The 21,814-nt window shown below is 40.5% G+C and overlaps 1 protein-coding gene across 1 annotated transcript in view; it reads right to left on the reverse strand.

Annotated features, from left to right (window-relative positions):
* Nucleotides 1-21,814, reverse strand: part of fat3b (FAT atypical cadherin 3b) — a 68,166-nt gene that overhangs the window by 10,265 nt on the left and 36,087 nt on the right. The window contains exons 30-48 of the mRNA XM_028594710.1: nucleotides 20,924-21,120; nucleotides 19,194-19,347; nucleotides 18,848-19,081; nucleotides 18,376-18,554; nucleotides 15,414-15,627; nucleotides 15,086-15,300; nucleotides 14,837-14,974; nucleotides 14,498-14,641; nucleotides 14,215-14,412; nucleotides 13,577-13,854; nucleotides 12,906-13,468; nucleotides 12,425-12,556; nucleotides 12,111-12,268; nucleotides 11,760-12,015; nucleotides 11,484-11,714; nucleotides 10,994-11,147; nucleotides 9,475-9,631; nucleotides 8,017-8,433; nucleotides 4,589-4,844 (exon numbers count right to left, since the gene is read on the reverse strand). Coding sequence (XP_028450511.1) covers nucleotides 4,589-4,844; nucleotides 8,017-8,433; nucleotides 9,475-9,631; nucleotides 10,994-11,147; nucleotides 11,484-11,714; nucleotides 11,760-12,015; nucleotides 12,111-12,268; nucleotides 12,425-12,556; nucleotides 12,906-13,468; nucleotides 13,577-13,854; nucleotides 14,215-14,412; nucleotides 14,498-14,641; nucleotides 14,837-14,974; nucleotides 15,086-15,300; nucleotides 15,414-15,627; nucleotides 18,376-18,554; nucleotides 18,848-19,081; nucleotides 19,194-19,347; nucleotides 20,924-21,120 — 4,275 coding nt within the window. The remainder of the gene's footprint in view (nucleotides 1-4,588; nucleotides 4,845-8,016; nucleotides 8,434-9,474; nucleotides 9,632-10,993; nucleotides 11,148-11,483; nucleotides 11,715-11,759; nucleotides 12,016-12,110; nucleotides 12,269-12,424; nucleotides 12,557-12,905; nucleotides 13,469-13,576; nucleotides 13,855-14,214; nucleotides 14,413-14,497; nucleotides 14,642-14,836; nucleotides 14,975-15,085; nucleotides 15,301-15,413; nucleotides 15,628-18,375; nucleotides 18,555-18,847; nucleotides 19,082-19,193; nucleotides 19,348-20,923; nucleotides 21,121-21,814) is intronic.

A 21,814-nucleotide genomic window follows, 5' to 3' on the forward strand; every position in this document is an offset into this window, starting at 1 on the left:
TGTGAGTTATTGTACAGCTGCTTGTATTAAGATGCATTGAGACATTTGGCATATTTTGTTAAATGTAAAAAAAAAAAAAAGCCTTGCAGAAAAACATGTTTTTCTTCTGTAAACTAATAAAAAGGTACTGAAACAAACCATCCTTTTGTTATCAGTCCTAAAACTCAGGCATCACATCTAAAAAATTTAAAACCACAGCTGTTTGCATATTCTGTGCAGATATTCACCCGGGTGAACATGCATGATCTAGAACTGGTGTTGTTTCCAGCTCTTTCGTAAACAACTTTTTCTGTTCTTTGATTTATGATGTACTTTGGTAGCATGTATTGTTTTACAGTTTTTTAATTAATTGTTTACACACTAAAATTAAAACTTTCCCACAATTAGCAGAACCTTACACTCAAGGAGCAAAACACTAGCCTAGATCTGCACAACTGTAAGCACATTGTCATCTTCACACTTTTTGCAAAACATCACACCGAGTGATTTGCAAAACACAAAACACACTTATGTATGCATTTGACACAGACATTTATCATGATGTCATTTCCTTGCAATTTCAAAGCAAAGGCTTTCAAATGAACACACCCATGAACCAATTGGTTAAACACAGCCACCAGGTACGCAAACACATGACTGCTTAATTGTAGACACACCAATCAGGTTTAAGCACCATATAAAATGCAGCAGGTAAGTTCACCTGCCCTCAACCAAAATGGAAGGAGTCAGAAGAAGAAGACTGAGAGTGAGAGGGGGAATCCACAGAGGAGGAGAAGGAGGTAGAGGAAGAGGCCCAGACAGAGGTGGAGGCCGAGGTGGAGGTAGAGGAAGAGGGAGAGGGAGAGGAAGACCTGAAGCTGGAGAATATGCTCAAAGAAGAAGAGGACCAAATTTATCAAATGAAAGTTGCGCAACACTAGTGGGAGGCTGGACTAAGAGTTTAGCCAAATCTTAGTAGATATACAGTAGCATCGGTCATGAGGACATTTCGACAAGGAAACAGGTAAAAGAAAATCTGTCTACAGTTACAGTAATCAGCTGCTCATTGTATGCACCATATCAGCACTTTTGATACCCCTCCCTGTGACATTTTAGGATTGAGGGTCAAGAACGACAAGGAGGAAGGGGGGCCCATATTCACGCGAGGGTTTACGATCTTCGGCCCCAGGCTCAGGTACCCCTCATTCAGGCCATGGAGGACGCCTGTAACCAAGTCGACGCCGCAGCTGTGCAAGGATGGATTCAACATTCAAGACGGTTGTCTTGCCAATGAGGATGTTTGCCTGTGATGTTGATGAAATTCTCTGGCCAGATCCAGCTAGGCGAAGAGATAATGTCTAGTATTTTAGTGTTATGCACACTACTGTAGTAGCATGAAAACTGTTGTTGATTCTCCATGTTGACATGTTGACTGATTTGGGTATATGGAGAGAAATAAATTATATTTTCCTCAGTCTGCAACATTGGTCTTGTGTAGTGTTTGGTGAACTTAGTGTAAATTTGCACTTTCTCTGTGTAGTTCATTTACAGTACTCTAATCACTGAAAAGTAGAATTGCTAAAAGTGTTTTAGGTTAGCAACAGCAGTGTGTAACTGGTTCAAACATAATTAAGTCAAATGAAACGTGTGTGTTTCATATGGTAACAAAATATGTTTTTTTTAAATTAGTGTATAGTTTTTGCAAGTGTTTCATTTTGCAAAGGTGTGCTGAGGTGGTGTGCTAATTGGGTGTGTGGTTGTGCTAATTGTGTGTAGTGTTTTGAAAAAGATGGTCCCTGTTTTCAAAATTGTGCTTAAGCAATTGAAAAAAACTATATGAAGTTTGTGATTCGTGGCTTGCTTCTCATAACACAGCCTTTCTTTGTCCCCCTTGTCTGTCACATCTTCGTAAAATGTCTGGACAGTCTGCAAGCAAGCAAGCAGTCAGTTCTTGGCCCATCTTATGACCGAAACTCTGTCCATGAGGGCCAGGATGTCTGGATATCAACTTTAGCTTTCTTAGCCCAAGCTAGGTGGTCATGGTCCAATTCACATGGAAGAAGTAAAATCCTCCTGTGGGAATGTGAGCAGTAAGGTAGTACCATCAATCAAACTAAATAAGAAAGGCAGCGCCACAACCACTGGTCTAATTCGGTATGCAGCTGAGGGGACACTCTTCAGAATACAGAACCACCTTTTGAATACAGGACATGTCTCACTTCAACCAATGCAATTTGGTTTTAGAAAGCATTACTCAACTGAGACTGCCAATTGTAATCTCATAGAACAAATTAAGTCAAACCGCTCTCACTCCCAACTCGTCAAATAGTGACGCTTGGTCAGTGGCTCTCAATGTGAGATACCAACGCACAAGGCACCCCTTACCACCTGTATGGGACATACCTATGGATGTATTATAGTAACGCATCGGGCACAGCCCCCAAGGAACAGCGCTTAGCCACTCGCGATATTGAATGAAAAAGATTTTCCCCATAGGCCACCATTGTAAAAGAGACGCCAGTAAAAGAAATATTCAAAGTGAACTTTTTATAATTCTTTCTTTCTTTTCCATTCATTTTTTTCCTCATCATTTGATATTGTGCCATTGACTACCCTGCATTGTGCCAATCTTGGCAGCCTTGCTTATGGTTACAGACCCGACCATTGCTCTAATCCTACCACTAACACTCAGCCAAACCATGTACTCATCCTGGCCTAAAACTTTTTAAATCCCATGAACTTTTCCAATTGTAAAAGGCATCAGGAGTCATTTTCTGGCATTCACCCTGTAATTCATCTGATGCTTTGAAAAGGTAAAACTTCACTTCAGCACTGTTAAGTTAATTTGAATAAACTCTTATTGTGATATTAACCAATGAATAGGCTCCTTTCACCTTTTGATTATTTTTTCAAATCTTTCCATTCAGACCAGTTTACATTAGTTTTAATTGGAAATACTTATTGCCACTAATACAAAGCCAAACATAGGTCTAATCCTTACCTTTAACAAGTCTGAACTCTTTCAGCAAACAAAACAGCTTCACAAATTGCTTTCTGTAATTTGTCCTGTAAGTGATACAGTAATAGTTGTAGCATTTGAACTGGAAAATCTCAAATAAAGGGGGTTTACTCCATCTGCATTATAAGAGGAACTGGTGTTATGATATGTCTGTGAGGCCTTAGTTGTCAAAGTCATTCAATCATGAACCTTTAATTAAAACTAAAAAAGTGTTGCAAAACATGAATATCAATATGCTTATTCTGAGACATGCTTTTTTGAGAGCACAATTACCAAAAGCTGAGCAATATGGGATCTTTATTTGTCAGTTATTCCATTATTCATGAAATTTTATGGCAGTGGCTGTGGGTCAGAGGTAGAGAGTGTTGGCCCTCAACTACAAGATTAGTGGTTCGATCCCAGCCTCCTCTGGCCACATGTCAAAGTGTCCTTGAACAAGACACTGTACCCCAAGTTGCTCTCCGAACAATATGTGGCTGTCCACTGCTTCTAATGCTTAGGATGGGTTAAATGCAGAGATTGAATTTGAACTGTACTAATGCATAATAAAGTTTCTGCATCTTTATTCATGATCAGCAGATAGTGACAGAAAAACTACCAATATGATTTCCTTACATGAACTAGCTACAAAACAGAAACGCCAACAATGTAGCTCTGCTAAAACTTACACGTTTTCCTTATATAAACTTGTTTGTGGTTGTGGTGGTGCAAATAAATAAACTGTTTCCAATTGATTAATTAAACTGGCAGTTAACGCTGGAGTTATCAACCCAATAATGAAAATATTAGTTCGCTATAAGCATTTCAATTAACGGACTGTGATGTAACTGTGACCCCTAATGGCACATGCTTTTCTTTTAATATACATACACTCAACAGGGGAGAAAAACAATACAATAACCAATTTCCATTTCCCCAGGAAGGAATCAATAATTAACAGGCAGGAAGTTCCCACCACAGACTATATTATTCAAACAACAGGTTGGACAGAGAATCGAAATGTGTGACGTCTACCTCAGCGCAGAGATGCAATGTGGTGGAACAAACTATGAACTGTGCTCTTGCTGTTGACAGCGTTGCCAGCTGAATATCAGACTGAAATTATCTGACAGCTACTTGTCACTGCTCACCCTCAGTTGTTGTCCTCTTAGTTGACAAAGGTACACTTGAAACAAGTTGACTTTCTTTGAGTGGCAGTGTTCCAACTACTTTGATTAACCTTTTTGAGAAAAAGTAGGACATGAACATAGGACATCAGTTCTGGCTGATTACCCTGACCATTCAAACAGAAGTGCACAGTGGATCTAAGAGAGGTAACCTGATACAAGAGGACACTATTGCCAATTTCAGCAGTAAAACAGAAAAGTAAGTCATATTATCATAAATAAAAATATTACTTTTCACCACTCTTACTTACTCTGGGCCATGGTCTTTGATATGTGTGATCAAAAGGGCATAGATCACTGTGAAATAATCTCTCTCAGTATGGGTGTAACATAATGAATTCATGCCCTGTGTACTTGGCGCCTTTTTGATCAGAGGTCAGAAACTGTGTGTGTGCATGTGCATGCACAAGGTTTGCAATCTTACCCTGTAAACTGTTATCTCTCTGTGTTCTCTCGAACTCAAAAGCTCTCTGGCCCCATTCCTCCTCTCTCTCATTTCTCACTCTCTCCAGCCCTTCCTCCCTCGTTTCCTCTCCCTCCCAGGACACTTTGTGGGCTGGACTGTGCTCTGAACGGCAAGCCGATGCAGAAGGGAGATTGGGTGCCACGCTGCACACTGCGATGCCCCTCCTATTGGCCACACCACGGACATTAGACATCTCTGAGAGGAAGCTGCTCAACTGTAGAGACGGAAGAAAACAGCAATGCACAAAAAGGGATAAGTCTAGTAACATTTTGTATTGTCAATACATCTATTGAAAAGTCAATCCTACATACATCATTCTTCTCCCTTAAATTTTCACAAACCTGGGTTCAATTCCCACTGCAATACATCAGCCAATGTGTCCCTGTGCAAGACACTTAACCCCTAGTTGCTCCAGCGGCGTACGACCTCTGACATATATAGCGACTGTATGTCGCTTTTTGGATAAAAAGCATCAGCTAAATGACATGTAATGTAATGCATACGTTTTTATTTGTAGAAGAATGAGACCGAACCAGTGAAAAATGGTGCAGTCTATGCATTGTTTTCTGCCAAGGTTGGGTCCTTGTAGCAGATGCCTTTTTTTATACTACCACTAAGGGGCACAAAGGTTAAGCATTTTCAAATTATTGTCATGGTGACTTAAAACAAAAACTATTTTTCCCCCAATCTTGTAAGGTTACTATTTATAGCAAACCGTACCTTCTAATTTACTATATTTGTTTTCCATTATTACTTAAATGTCATTGTCCTGTATTGCCGTCTATATCAAAACTCTTTCATCACTCTTACTTCCTGCCATGGAAGCATAGTTCAACTCAGTGAACCCTTTCTCAGGCACACCATGATTATTTGTCCCATGGCTGTTAGAATAATAATAAGGGTAATAGAGGTACTACCAGTAACATTATGAGTCTCAAACAATAAAAAGAATACAACTGAATTAAAGAAGCACAACATCATCAAAACAAGGAGCTGTGTGTATTTCCACTGACTGTGGCACAGAGTTGTTTCCCCTCTACTCCTCTGGATGGAAACAAACTGTTGTTGGTTTTGTGGTTCTATTCTGCGTGAATTCGTGAGATCTCGTGGGTCCTCGTGACTTCAGCTGTCAGTCATGGCCGCAGCCGTTCCGCAACAAATCCGGACCTGGTGGGTATTGACGGACGGCAGAGCACGGAGCCGTTCCGCAGCCGGTGGAAATTAGGAGTCAGGTCATTTTATGATACAGAAATAATTAGAACTAGAACCGCAAGCAGTTATGACGGGGTCCAAGCCTCCTGGAGCAAGTCACCCCCAATGCAAGTCACCCCCGATGACCCCGGGAGTGCGTGAAAGCGGAACCCAAAGCCTGACGGCAACAGTAAATATCAATCGAGAGGTGTGAGCCGCAAGGTCTACAGTCAGTGTTGGTCATCTTACTTTAAAAAAGTAATTAGTTACAGTTACAAATTACTTCTCCCAAAAAGTAATTGAGTTAGTAACTCATTTACCACATTGCAAAAGTAATTAGTTACTCAGCAAAGTAACTGTGACGTTATTTTTTATGTTCTATAACGCTATTACGTTCTATAACATCTTTAACGTCAAAGATGTTTATATTAACTGATTGAAGAATGAAAACACTATATACAGTATTTTAGAACATTTTGTATTTATTTGAATGCAATAGATTGCAGCCTGCCATATGATATACATAGAAATAAAAACGTATAAAAAATAAATATTGAAAAATCGAGCGTTGCTTGTTTTAACAAGCAACACTAGCTGCATTTGGGCTTGGGATTGGGTTAGCAGCAGCAACAAGCGTCGTGTTAGCATGTGTTGATTTGAGGTGCTTCATAAGATTCGAGTTGCTTGAGGCAGACGTCTTTTTTCCTGGGCATAGCGTGCATGTTACATAAAAATTCATGCCTTTAATTTCAATGAGCGAGAAGTAGTGCCGGTACTTCCAGTTCAAGAACGCTACCTTTGAATTTCCCTGGCTCGTCACCATTGTTTAGTGCTAGTCATAGCGTGCAGTGAGACAGCGTGAGCAGGGCATCCGCCCACCCAGCCAATCATCATCGCATTTGCAACGGTGTCATCATCCCGACACCTGTTCTCTCCAGGCAGCTGGTTTTCAGCAGAAATGGGCGTGGCCTATATCATCAGATTCAGCCTAATTCAAGGAACACTGTGATGTAAAGATTTCTAATGTGCAATGTGAGAGTTAAAGGCAATAAACCATTATAGCACCACCTAGTGGTCCACATGTGTAATTTTTGGTAGGTGAAATCCACGACCCATTGTACATCTACCCTGTAAATTTAAAGTTGTTCACATTAGTGTAAGTGGTGAATCTAAACGTGGGTCCCATAAGCCATGCCCACTTTGCCCAATCAGTACCCCACTGTAGGGGTAGCCTCAGTAGTGGCCCTCCAAATTTCGTAAAAATTGGATGAGCCGTTCATGAGATATAATCTTTTTGTACTTGTAGCGCCCCCTAGTGGCCAATTTAAAAAAAATGTGTGGGGCACCTCCAGAGGGTCATGACAAAGAAGAATCTAAAGTTTTGCGTTGATGGCGTTTATTTTGGCCAAGATATTGCAAAGTTAGTGTTTTCATAGTTAGATATATATATACACATATATACACATATACATATATATATATATATATATATATATATATATATATATATATATATATATATATATATATATATATATATATATATAATATGTGCAATTTTTATCGTATAAAAATTATTTTGATTTTGATAATATATATATATAGACATAATATGTGCAATTTTTATCGTATAAAAATTATTTTGATAATATTTTGTCATGTTGGTCTGGAGATGCTACGTGCTAAGTTTTGTGCACATCGGTCACACGGTCTAGGAAGAGATCGAAAAAGTAGGTTTTTGATAAATCGAGATTTTCATGCATAGAAGTCAAGGCGGAAATGGGCGTGGCATAGATCAGGCGATTCAGCTGGATCCAGGGAACGCGTGAATATATGGTTTTTGAATGTCTGGTGTACAGTGTGGGAGTTATAGGGCCAAACATGTTTTTTTTCCACTATAGCGCCACCTTGTGGTGGAAGTGGGTCAATTTTTGCGCCTGAGGTCCTTGCGGAGTTTTGGACCAGTCCTGAAAATAGTACCCCCTCTCCCCTCCCACACCATGTACAGGCTGTAGCGGGAGTTTTAGGTGGAGAAGAAAAATGGAAAATAATGATGATGGAAAATAATCCTTAGAAAAACAATAGGGTTCCACAGCCCTGCTGTGTGAACAGTGTGGCTTTGCTACCGCGGTTCCTACAGCCCACAGGCTTGGATCCCTAATTACTAATAAACGCCTATGCACGCTTTTACATACCTGACTGCCCTCACTGGAAGTGGTCTTGTCACCATCTACACTCCTCATGCCCTGGTTGCTGAGTCCTCCTGGTAGAAGGGAGTGGGTAGTCGGACGCACCATGACCTGGGTAGGGCCCCCAGTGCTGCCTCCCACTTCATCATAGGGGCTCGTGGTCCCTGGTGATCCGGACACACGCACAGCTTTAAACTCAATCCCTTCTGCCCCCATGCCAGTCTTGTGCAGCATGTAGCTGGTTTCTGTGGAAATAGCCGACACACCCATCACAGCCTGAGTCCCTGGGCCCGGGTCTGAGTCTTTCCTAAATTTGATTTTCTTCCTGAAGGCGATGAAAAGTATGAGGAGGATAATGATGACAAAGGCAAGGACCCCAATGCCAATAATCTCTCCTGGGCCAACGTAAGACAGGGGCTCCGCCTGGGTAGCAAAGAGAAATAAAAACATGGATGGAACTGTAATGTATCACTGTCTGTTGGAATCAAAGCAACTGTAATTTAGGGGATTTTCATGTTTAGAATTCACTTCCATGTAGATAAAGAACAATCAAATATTTCCAACTTGCTGAGAAAACCTGCTGGCATGATTAAAACCTTTCTAAAAAGAAAATGTGTCAAGGTAAAAATCTGGCTTTTTCCCTTCAGTCTGTAAAGTTAGTGCTGATTTTTTAAATGATCGTGACAGCTATATGATAACTGTAGTTAATATGCATGTTTGATGGTAGAGTGCACAGATACAGTGCAGTTGACCTTCCTTCTTAGGAAGGAGATTGATGTTAACACATCACGTGCTGAAAAGATTACCAGTCTTAGAAATGTTTAATAACCAAAATCCTTAATGACATTTTGTTGGTGTAAAATTAAGATTTTGTATCATGTGATGTTGGATCAAATTTAATTTAACTCACTACTGCAAAGGATTACATGCGTCACATTTCTGGTCTTGTATTTTGGAGGAAATGATTAATTCCACAGATTTGTGTTTTAATAGGATATGTGATTCGTAAGCTTCAGGAACAAATGCTTTATTGCCAGCAGTAGATATCTTTAAATGTCCTTAAAAAACAACAAACAAAGCCAACGAATCAATCGTTGTGAAAGCAGCCTAATAGGTTTTGTCGACTGTGGTTACTTCTCTGTTAATTACAGTCTTTTAGGGAATAATGAGCACCTTCTCCCAATGTGTAACATTATTGGGCTTACAGTCTCAATATAAGGTATTTTCTGCATGAGAGCGTGACAACTTCAAATGGAAACTGTGAAATCCCCATTACCACACTTCCAGGCATCTACTGCGGAGACAAACATACCAAGCTGGTGAACAAACAAAGTCTGCTGCACACTAACATTCTCAACTGCTTCACTGAATATGCCAATAAGAAGCAAGCTAAATGCGCAATTATACTAAAGTATATTCTATAAGATTTACTCCTACATAAATTCAGTGTTGCTCATATTATACCTGTGTGTCGTCCCCTGGATCACCAGGTGTCTGATCATCACAAAACTGACCCTCGTACCCTTCTGAACAGTTACAGTAGAACGACCCAAACGTGTTGACACACTCTCCTTTCTCTCCGCACTCATCCTGGTCACACTCATTGATATCCTCATCACATCTGCAGAGACACAGGCATATAAATAGGTAGTTGTGAAGATATTTTGTATTAAAGTGAAAGAGAAGAATTAAAGATGATAGTGTGACAGTGAATTAAAAAGAGAGAAAGAAAGTACTTTGGAGATCATCTCAAGGGATTATGTTCACAGATTCCCTATTATCATTCAAGCTCTTAGATAGATAAAGACGTAAATTACAAATGAAAATTAGACGTAATTTTACTCCACACTTTCTTACTGATGTGACAAAAATAGAAAAATATGAATTTTTCTTTTCAATTACCTTTTCTTGATGAGATTTTCAAAACACATACAGAGTTGGTCTCATATAAGAATAAAACACATTTCTGAGTTTTGCAGGAAGCTTCCTTGTATGACTACTGAAGTTTTGCTTTAAATGATAATAGTCATTACGTTTACTTAACAAGGCCTGGATATATTGGCCAGTGATATCCACTCATTATTACTGTATAGTAAACCCTAACAATTTATTATACTTTATTTTATAGTTAATTGTTGATGCAAATATTTCAGTGGGCTACTATCATTCAGTAATCTGCAGAAAAAAACTATTTCATAGCCCGTTACACTCAACAGCTGTTTGCTTGTGGCCGAATACAGTATTTGCTTCAGCTATGGTTTCAATCGCCACCGTCGCACCAAATGCTTGCTCTTGGGGGGGGAATTGTTGGGTCTTTCTAAATTATAGAGTGTGGTCTAGACCTACTCTATCTGTAAAGTGTTGTGATTTGACACTATAAATAAAATAAAATTGAATTGAATTGAATCAGTGTTAATCTGATAACAATCTGCTGCCTGAAGAAAACATCTTAATTGTTATCTTCCTTATTATTCAGCTAAATTTAATTTAACTTAATCAAAAGCATTTTTACATCTTTGTCAAAATCATAAAAAGCAGAACCATTTTCTCCATTGAGGGGAAACTGCTCTCTGGTGGTGGCTCCGTTGAACAACCATATGAACAGAAAGGTTATTTCAAAGGCAATGACTGAGCTGTAATTACGAAGGCAGTTAGAGAATGATTATAGGCTTTTCTACTAAAATTATACTGAATTAAATCAGAAACACTAATTTATCTCACACAATAACAACTAAAACAACACAGTGGGTAAAGGGTTGCTAATGTGGGCTAATGCGTGTGTGTGAGTCCCTCAAATATTATTTCATGTTTGAATGTATATGAGAGAAGAGATGTAGATGTTAATGTGACTAAATTATTACTAACCTTACTGTCATTGAGGACATACTGTGTAAACAGGGCACACAACACATCAACACTGTTTTCACAATCAGTAATTAAGGCTTAAAAGTGTGTGAGTGTGATTGCAGGCTAGCTATCTTACATAAGTCCCCTGAGTCCTCTAGGACAGCCACAGAGGAATGCACTGCCTACAGGCTTACAGTCCCCACCGTTCTGGCATGGGTTTGGCATGCAGGATGTCAATTCAATTTCACAGCGCCCCCCAGTGAAGCCAGCACTGCAACTGCACAAGAAGCCTGTTGGAGAGAAATTCAAAATGTGTCAAATAATAATGTGTATAATCATATATATTAACCATAATATCAGATTTTGTTAATACCATGTCATTTTTGTAAGTAACTGACTGAATATTTAGCTTAAAAAAAAAAAACATTTATATTACAAGTTGATGGTCACTACTTCACAAACAAACCATCAAATTAAAATTTAGCAAAAATTAAAATGCTGAAATTGGCACTCAAGCCATACAAAGTACGTGAATCTGTTTCATATGGCAACAGTTATTAATGTCATTTATTTATACAACAAGACAACTAACACCCACACACATTCACATTGTCAACTACACAGACCTCCAGAGGGCAGGCTGCTGCAGATGGCTCCGTTGAGGCAGGGCTGACTGATGCATGGATCTGGATAAAGCACGCAGCCCAACTTCACCTCGCTCAGCCCTGCTATCTCAGCATAACGGCTCCTCTTATTCTGTAGTGGCAGCTCGTTACCGTTCAGCATTAGTGAGCCGAGACATCCCTGGAAGCCATCCTGGGCTCTTGGCGGGGCCCAGGCTTCACGGTCCTCGAGCCCTGGCCATCCCTGGCTTCTCCCTGGCCCCGGGCTTGGCCTCTCACCCTGCCCACTCGGTGGCCTCACTTGGGCCCCAAAGAAAAAGGACGAATCTGGGGCCAGAGGCCAAAGGCGAACAGGGGCTCGGGCTGCTCGCCGGCGCTCCACATAGCTATCATCCAATGACAGGAGGGTGTAGTTCCAAGTCAGCTCCAAGGCAACGGCATGCCAAAGGCCATCGTTTATTGGTCTGCCAGAGATACCCATAATGCCAAGGGTGTTGTCACAGTCCAACTGGAACCAGAGTCGACCCCCTTCAATCTATGGCAGGAAAGGTAACATAAATACAGCACACCCTTTGCTGGGCACATATGGCATTGAGAAACAATGTAGCATTAGCATGTTAATGTCTTTACCTTGAGCATGGTGCAGGGATTAACACGCGTGAACATAATGACTCCTCTTCTCTGAAGCGTTCGGATCCTCAAGCTGAGCCTCATTTCTCCACTCTGGCCACTCTCTGTCACTCTGTACTTAATATAGCTGTTTCCAGAGAAACTCAGAGAGGTTTGGCCTACACATACACAAAACATAGAGATACAGGACTAAAATTAGAGGGGAAAGGCTTCAATTTAGCATAATCAAATCCTTGCAACGTGGCAATCTACTTGTCTACATGGATCAGATACACAGGTCCAAACGTCAAGCATAAGGAAGGATCAAATCATACCTGCACACTCGTCTAGTCTCTCAGGCTGACACTGACACACAGACGGTGCTGTAGGACCAGAACGTACACACTGCATGTCTGCTGGACAGGACTGACCTTCACAAAGCTCCAAAGGAGTGGGGCATGTCCCTCCTGTTTGAAAATTGGCAAATACAGAAATATTGGAAAAATATACATTCAGGATGTTAGAATATTAAAAAAATACTTTAACATATGTAAGTTAAGATAAGATAAGATAGACTTTATTAATCTAACACTGGGGAAATTCATGTGCTACAGCAGCTCAAAAGAAAACATTTACACACATCAGAATAACACAAATACACATTAAGTAGACATAGGAGAAGAAATATACTGTATCTTTGTATGCATAGCATCTGACCAATACCAGTAATGGACTTTGACAAGCAGCTGTGACAGTTACAGAGGACACTAACAAAGTGAGCTGGGCTTAGTTAGATTTCAAGAGTGCAGTGCTCACCAGGGCAGGTGCAGGTCTCTGTTGGGCTGAACCTTGGTGATACCAAGCTGACCCTCTCTGTGCTGTAAGTGACAGGCGAGTCCCCCTCCATCTCCAGTGTCTTTTCACACACCCTGTTCCCACAATCCAGCTCCCCAGAACAAGCGCTGCTCACCACCACTGCCCCAGCCAAGACACCTCGAATCTTGCCCCGCACTGCTGCTTCCTCCAGCTTTGCAGACAACTCCTGCTTGGAGTAGATCCCACCCATCCGCCCACTTCCAGATGTCTCTGGCATCTCTATGGCCAGAAGCAAGTCCACGTCAGATGTCCCCATCACTCGCTGTACACTGATGATGTGGAGGGGATCCTGTTGTCCTGGTGACCATTTCCAACCGGCTAGTCCCCGCAACATTAGTTTGATTTGGCTTAGGTAGCGACCAAGCAAGTCCTCCGGGGACATGGAGGTAAAACGTAAGGTCAGGGCACTACTCAGCAGCACATCTGTCACCTGTTCGACCTGGATTGACACATCGGCTATCACAGCGAAACGTCCGTCACTCACTGTGGCATTCACCTGGTATCTGAGAGAGAACAAGGACATGTGTTTTGTTTTGACAAAAATAAGTTTTTTTTACATATGAACCAGGTTTTAGCCTAGAGAGTGAGTTGTGTGTTTGTGTGGTGTGTACCTGCCAGGTTCCAGGCCTGGCAGAGCCACAATGCTGCCATCCTGTCTGTTTATAATAAACATGCTCTTGGGCTGAGGCTTCTGGGTAAATGACAGCACGTCGTTGGGGTCACGGTCGGTTGCATAGATCTGACCAATCAGACCGCCCTGGAAGGTATCTGTTACCATGACAATGAAGATTTCCAGGGGGGAGACGGCGGGCTTATACTGACTGTTCCCGATGACTCTCATAAATATCCAGGAGGACGAGGTCAGACTTGGCTTACCGGAGTCACTTGCCTAAGAGACCAAAACAAAGTTACAGTAAGATATTAAATAACTCAGATGAAAAGACACAGAGGTAAAGTTCTGCTGAAATATTATGGACTGCTTTAAACTAATTATTGCTAGTTGCATTTGGGTACAATGTCTTACTGGGGAAGATGGTTATAAGAAGGTCATATGGTAAGATTGTGTTTACACTCAAAACAATAAATATGGGTAGCCATGTATCTGGAACTGAAACAAAAACCTATTGTCAATATTAAAGCACAGCCACTCCTACCCCCACCCCCACCACCACACCATGCTAACACAGTGTATTTATTAGTCAACTTTTCCTGCATAAATAGTGTTTAAATAAAAACACCCGTTGCTAACCTGGATTTCAAGTGTGAACTCTCTGGGGGCTTCAGGGCCAAACACACGGTTGGACTTTAGAGTTCCAGTCTGATCCAGGGAAAAGAAATTCCCCTCATTTCCTGACACTATGCGAAACTCAAAGGGAGGGCCATTTCTCGCGGAGTCTTTATCGCTGATTGACAGCTTTAGCAGGGTGGTGCCAGCCGCTTGGTTTAGCTGGAAGTATGGAGAGAGAGACAGGAGATGAGGTGACCCAAGCACAAAAACACATTAATATAAGCAAACACACACAGACTGTTACCTGTATGACGGCGGTGGAGTTGGGAGGAGTGAAGACGGGAGGGTTGTCGTTAACGTCGGATATGTCGATGTTAAGGGTAACAGTGGAGGACATGGCAGGAGAGCCACTGTCGAACGCCTGTACTGACAGAGAGTACCGGGATACCTAGATGGTGCAGGAGGGGATGAGAGTGCCATAGCATCTGTATGTATCAGGCAATATGACAGCACTGTTGTGCTTGCATAATATGAGACTTCATTTGGTGTTGACCTTGAATGGACTTGGTATTTCCTGTGCTCATAAACCAGAAAATTACAATTGATTGTTTATGAGATATTGTACTTAAAGATGCATCCTCACTAGTTCTCTGTCGAGCCGCTTATTGACTTTGAGCAGTCCTGTTACAGGGTCAATCCAGAAGTGGTTGCTACGGTCGCCTTTCAGGATGGAGTAGGTGATTCGCCCATTCACCTGGCTGTCCAAGTCTTCTGCCAACACCTAGAAAACCCCACACATACACACATGGAGTGAAGCTAAGCTAAGTTAATGAAAAAAAAACATAAATGTTTAGAAAGACCAATATAAAGTGGAGAACAAATTAAATGTTACCCTTGTAATTGTCTGCCCAACAGACGCATCCTCGCTGACCAGAACATTGTAGATATCCTGACTAAAGGCTGGAGCGTTGTCGTTGACATCCATGAGTTCAATGGTTACCATGGTAGCTGTGCTGAGAGGAGGGTTCCCGCTGTCCCAGGCCTCAACGGTGAGATAGTAGTCCTTACACACCTCAAAGTCCAAATCATCAGCCACAGAAATAGAGCCTAAAACATACACATAGTACAGCATATAGGATTCCATATAAGACATTTTTCTGCTGAGTTTTAGTTCTGAAACATTCTGAAAGTAACCAGGACATTCAAGGACCTCTGCTCACCCAGGTATCTGTCTATGGTGAACTTTCTTAACTCGTTGCCCGACCGGATGTTGTAGGTGATTTCTGCATTCGGTCCAATGTCAATGCTCGACGCCAACACTCGCAGCACCTCGGTTCCCACGGCTACATCCTCAGGGATAGTAACAGCGTAGTCCCTCCTCTGGAAGACTGGAGCATTGTCATTCACATCCAGCACCAAAATGGTCAAATCAACCTGAGGGAGACATCAACTCATTTCTCTGCATTGCTCCCGGGCCTCAGAGTTCAGTTTCAGCACCACAGACATGGACATAAATTGGAGCAAATATAGTAAAGGCTCTACATGATAAGGGACTGAGGCAAAATTCAACTGAAGTCTGTGTCCACCAAAGCCCCAAAGAGAATTTCTTGGCCGCTATATAAATGTTAGATAAATGCTGTTTTTGCTCTACTGATTTGTTTGTTTTTTGGAGCAAAGTTAAAAAATGTTCTTTTGTGTGGGATGGGGTTTGGTCAGGCCCTGCAGGTTACTTATTTACCAAAAAAGTCAGGGAGATGCCATTTATGGTCATACACAGGCTCCAAATCACACCGGTGAAACGCAATACCGCAATACTCATTGCTCTCGAAATTTTGTAATAAATGTAAGATTTTTGAAGGTACATATTTCCACTGTATATTTGAATGCCCCTTTATTAATGACTTCTGGGTCAAAATATATAAGGAAATTTATGTTATATTAAAAACAAAACTAGCTCTAACTCCCGCCAGCTGTATTCTGGGGTTAGATCCTTAAGCACTGGGTCTCGGCTCCTCCTAACTAAAGCTGCTGCAGGTGCTTCTCTTTAATGCAAGGAGATGCATTCTTCTTCTGTGGATCTCGGACTCTGTTCTCACGATTTCACAATGTACTCGGAGCGTGTTCGAACTTCTCCCATTAGACGCTATTAGCTTCTGACTCAGAGACATGCCTTTTCGCTTTTTCGAAATCTGGCACCCCTTCTTGGACTATATTGGGGAGGATGGTGCACGGACTCTTCGGAGTGGTTTCTATGGTCTAGCATGGTCCGAGATCTCAAAGTAAATTTCCAGATAACACACAATGGCTTCAGTAACCCATTTGACCGATTATGTTGAGTATGCCTCATGTGTTTTTGTTGTTTTTGTTTAGTTTTTTGTTGTTGTCTCAGTTGTTTTTAAGGGGTTGCGGGTGGGCTAAAAGGAGGGCTTTACTCTTTACTCCGTGGCTGTCTTACTTTATGTTGTATGTGCCCCTTGGAAGTTCAATAAAGATATTTAAAAAACAAAACAAAGCTAGGATGTTACAGAAACAAACTGTTAACCTCATTATTAGCTTATTATGGAGTGTATTCCTCTGAATATCAATACATTTAGAATGTTTCTTCAACAAACAGAAAGAACAAAACTAAAACTAAAAACATCTTCAAAGATTTGAGAAGTTCATGGTGGCTGAAGGTCGGTAAAAATGATATCATTAGTTTAGTTTCTAGTAAATACCCTAAGAGGTAGTTTTCAATGTTTCAGTATAATAATGCTTTAATGTAATTTAATAACCCTAACCCTACTTTTTTCTTCTTCTTTTTTTACTTCTAATTATTCAAATATGTTGCTCGCCCTGTTAATATATGGTATAGTTTTGTTTTGGTTTTGTGTAATTTCTGTTGTTTGTTTTTGGCCCGTGTCTTTAAAATGATGTCTGTGTTGTGGTTCCTGTAAATCAGAGACACATCATATAATTCACGCTAACCTGTCAGATCATATTTCATCATAACGTGTGTGCAAGAACAGGCACACCAACTTTTTTTTTTTTTTTTACTTAGTTAGAAACTAAAAAAGTTAGAAATACCTATGATGGTATTATAATGTGTTGCTCTATTCAATAGAAACAGCCTAGAAATAGGTAGAATGGGTGGATGGAAAAGTGCACAGATGGATACCGGGACCAGCTGCTTTCCAACTACCTTCATCAATCTCTTTATCAGACCTTCACCATATTAGTCCTACTGGTCTTTCCTGGCATACACACCAGCAGTATATGGTACCGAGTCATATTATAGAAGAGACAAACTCAATTTTAGTTCCACTTACTGCAAGTGGGATGCCACAGTGTTGCTACTTTTAATCTTATTATACTACATACTACATACTACAGCTCCTGGTATCACGACTACTACCTACTACTATTATACTCTTACTACTATACTACCCCTGCTATTGCTGCTATTACAGCTAAGTACTGCCACTTGTATTAGCAGTGGTAATGATACCTGCTACAATATAGTCAAAAATGGACACATCTGACCTCACTTTTGCCTGGAATTTATTTTCAGTTATGGCTTGTTCGGGCTGCCCTCAAAGGACCTAAGAGAAGTAAAGCCTATGTGTGAGAGAGCGAACACTGTTTCACTTCTTTTCCTCCTCTTTTCTGCACTGCCTCTGTGTCTGCAACTGTCACCTTCCCCGTCTTTCCCATCCTACCTAATGCATAATTTTATGACGCTGTATCTTGATTAAATCTAGAAGGTTCTTTATCTGATGTCTTCAATAAACAGTTTTTATTTATTTGCTTTTTTTTATTCATGTGTATGGACAGAAATACAGATTGCACATCACTAGATGGATGAATCCATGGCTGGCTAATGCACCACTTAATATGTAGGGTATCAATTCTAATTGCATTATTGTGGTAAATGGTTTCACAACAAAATCATATCTATTTGTGTTTTTAGAAATTGGTGTAAATCATCTTAATTGCCATGCTTATATCAGCTAAAATATAAATGTTAGAGACTGTTGTGAATTTCAATTTTCTTTTTCAGCAAGAAATTTTTTCACAATAAATGCCATTTTTGAGGGGGGTTGTGAATATCTTTTGGAATAATACTCCCTGTAGTTAGGTTTAGTGGATACTGGATAACATGGCAAAAACACTGAGATTGGATGTGTCAGATGGATCACCAACCTGTGAGGACAGCGCCCCCTGTTGTCCATCTTGGTCAGTGGCCTGGATTCGGACACGATAAGAGTCACGGCTCTCTCTGTCCAGAGATTTCTCCAAAATTACCATTCCAGATATCGGGTCAATGGAAAATAATCCGTTGACTGAATCCACCAGAGAATAGACTACCGTACGGTTAAAACCTGGAGACAATAGAAGACAAATTCATGCACAACCAAGAATTATTATCCATGTCAAAATGTTCTTCTTCCTGTTCTTGGTGTTCTGTTCTTTGTTTTATTATTCATTTTGTACATTGTGTGATAATGTGTTTCTCATAATTAGGAATGTTTCTTATGGACAAGTCAGCTGTGTGAATGCTCAGTGACATATTGGCTTGAACTTGCATTTAGTTTAAGTTAGGAAACTTTCTATGCTCATTATCATCCTCGCTTGACATGTTACACATCCAGCTTATAACATCATATTAGCTTACCTTCATCAGGATCACTGGCTTGCAGCCGGGTAAGCAAAGCCTTGGGGGCAGCATTCTCATACACATTAGCCAGGTAATGGCTAGAGGAGAAAGAGGGGGCATTGTCATTCACATCCAACACTTTAAGAGAAATGTCAGAGCGGCAGAAAAGCCCTCCTCCATCAGTTGCCTGGGCAATGAGTTTGTAGCTGGGCGTCATTTCTCGGTCCATGACTGTGGCCGTACGCAGCTCTCCTTAGGACACAAATGTAGAGGGGTATAAAGCTGTAGAAAGGACGTATAATCTGTGATGTATATATAATTTTGATCATACAAAAACCTAAATGAAAATAAAAATTGAATGTACCAGTGTTTGCATCCATGTAGAAATCTTCAACCCCGATGCCAAACAGTGAATATTGGATCTCAGCGCTGGAGCCTGAGTCAGCATCTGTTGCGCCCACTGTCAGAATGCCCTTGTTAGTTGGAATGTCCTCAGGAAAAGAGGCACTATACACCGCCTGGCATAACACACACACACACACACACACACACACACACACACACACACACACACACACACACACACACACACACACACACACACACACACACACACACACACACACACACACACACACACACACACACACATATATACAAGCACAAAGTGAAACTACACTGTCTGAAAAACAACAACAACAACATCTGTCCAACACATCAAAAAACACATTAAACTGTTGGGCGCTGCATCCATTATCCCTGGTATTTAGAACAAGCACAACAACGTTAAGTGCCCTTTTCTAACCCTGCCTTCACTCCTGCCATTGACTGCCTCTAGAAATGAACTTTGTGACCTCACTGCAGTATATCCCACCCTGCTGCTTTTGCTCGGTAATTAAAGGTTACCCTGTGATTAGTCTATATCCTTCGCGTTCCACTTCCGGGATCCGCTGGATGCATGTATTTTCCGTTTCCTTCGGCTACCGCCCATGACGATTCTTATTGGTTTAAAGAAATACCATTAAACCAGAGCACGTTTTCCTCCCATCCCCGAATGCTGTGTGGAGTAGCCAGACTCTTCTTCAACGCACTTTGGAGGGTCTGGCAAAGCGAGACTATCCTGTGATTGACTTAATCATATTAAGAGTAATTGGAAAGAAATAATTTGTTGATTAACTGATTAGTCGATTGACAGAAAAGTAATCTGCAACTATTATGATAATCAATCAAGAAAAAAAATAACAGATTAATTGATGATGAAAATAATCAATCATTTTTAGTTGCATCCCTAAAACTATTCAAATAATGGTTATCAAACAATTACCACTGCAATTGCTGATAACAATGCCTAAAATTAGCAAAAGTGACATGGTTAGTCCTAGAACTATTGAAACTACTACAGTATAGCTACTACTACTACAACTATGATTACCACTATGACTATGATCAATCATGCCTAACACTGTGGCTAGTAGCAGAAGTGGTAGTAGTACATGTACTTTTACTGCCATTACTGCTAGTATCACTTCTACAACTGACTGCTACGACTAAGAACAGGGAGACAGGGAGGAATGATTTCAAAGAGAATAAGTAAACTTTTAGAGGGAAAAGGAACATTTCTCAACTAATTATGTGAAATAGCAAAATACCATAAATGAAAAGGGATATTTCCAGAAGACTGCACAGCCCAATTATCTTCCCTTTTTACAGTGACTTTCCTATTTTAGAATAGAACAGTGATTGGCAGCACATTAACACTCTTTTTTGGATGAGTCTTAAAGTTGCAAGGTAGAAATTACCACAATGAGCTAAAGTTGATTGTTCTTTATCACTGATTCATGTCATTTGTCAATTTATTTCACTAATATTTACTATACATTGACTGTATTATCATGATGTATTGAAAAGGGATGTTTTATTTCTATTTTTAGACAAAACACTAATGTGGCTAGTCTACCATGAATCCCTAAAAAGCAAAATAATACTTCACCATCCTACAATCCACAGTCTGTTCTATGTTTGTTGGTTTGCTTTGCATATTGTTATTTCCCCCATCTCCTCCCCCATCTCCTCTCATTTGTCTGTATCCCTGACCTGGTTGCAGATGGGACTGTTGTCGTTGGCATCCATGACAGTAACTTCCACTGTAGTGCGAGCAACATATAGGCCATCGCTGGCAGTGATGTTGAGCAGATACCAGTCCTGCTGCTCACGGTCCAGCAGACCACTCACGTAAACCTTCCACTCTCCCTGCACAAGAGCCAGACCGAACACGCCCCGCGGGTTTCCACCTGGAGATTATACAAATAAGGATTAAAATGCTGACACCTCACAGCAAAGAAAGAGGTGAAAATGCATTCTAACAGACTTGTGAACAAACTGGAAATCTCATTTATTCACAAGATGCATCAGCTCCACACACACACACACACACACACACACACACACACACACACACACATTTGGCATATTCAATAAACATCTATCATTACCAGGCTGGTGGTGTAGCAGCTATGGCCTAATTTGACGCTTCCATTAGGCCAATCAGTATTTTTAAATGCCAGAGCATGAGGCCAAACTATATCATCCTTGGTTATTATCAGACACGTTATGTGAATGGAAAACATTAAGCTTAGTGTCAAGGTGAGATTTTTACTGGAGAGTCCTTAAAATGTGTTTTATTATTATAAAAAAGGAGTGACATAAAGTAATGTTTGAGTCTTAAAAGACAACTTCTTATATTGGAAACTAACTTTACACACTTTGCAAGAATCATTCAAGCAGAAGTTCGTAGGCTGGTTGGCTCTATTCTAAAATAAATAATATAAATTGTACTTTGTAACTCAGCATTTTTCTTTCACCTATATTGAGAAATAAAAATGCAAACATACAGGGTTTCTCTGCCTTGCTTGAAATGTTATGCTGTGTAATGCATACCTTGTAATATTAAAATACAAAGAAAATACAAAAAAAATAAAAGGTTAG

Source organism: Perca flavescens, chromosome 13 (assembly GCF_004354835.1).
Source record: "Perca flavescens isolate YP-PL-M2 chromosome 13, PFLA_1.0, whole genome shotgun sequence".
Taxonomy (NCBI): Eukaryota; Metazoa; Chordata; class Actinopteri; order Perciformes; family Percidae; genus Perca; species Perca flavescens.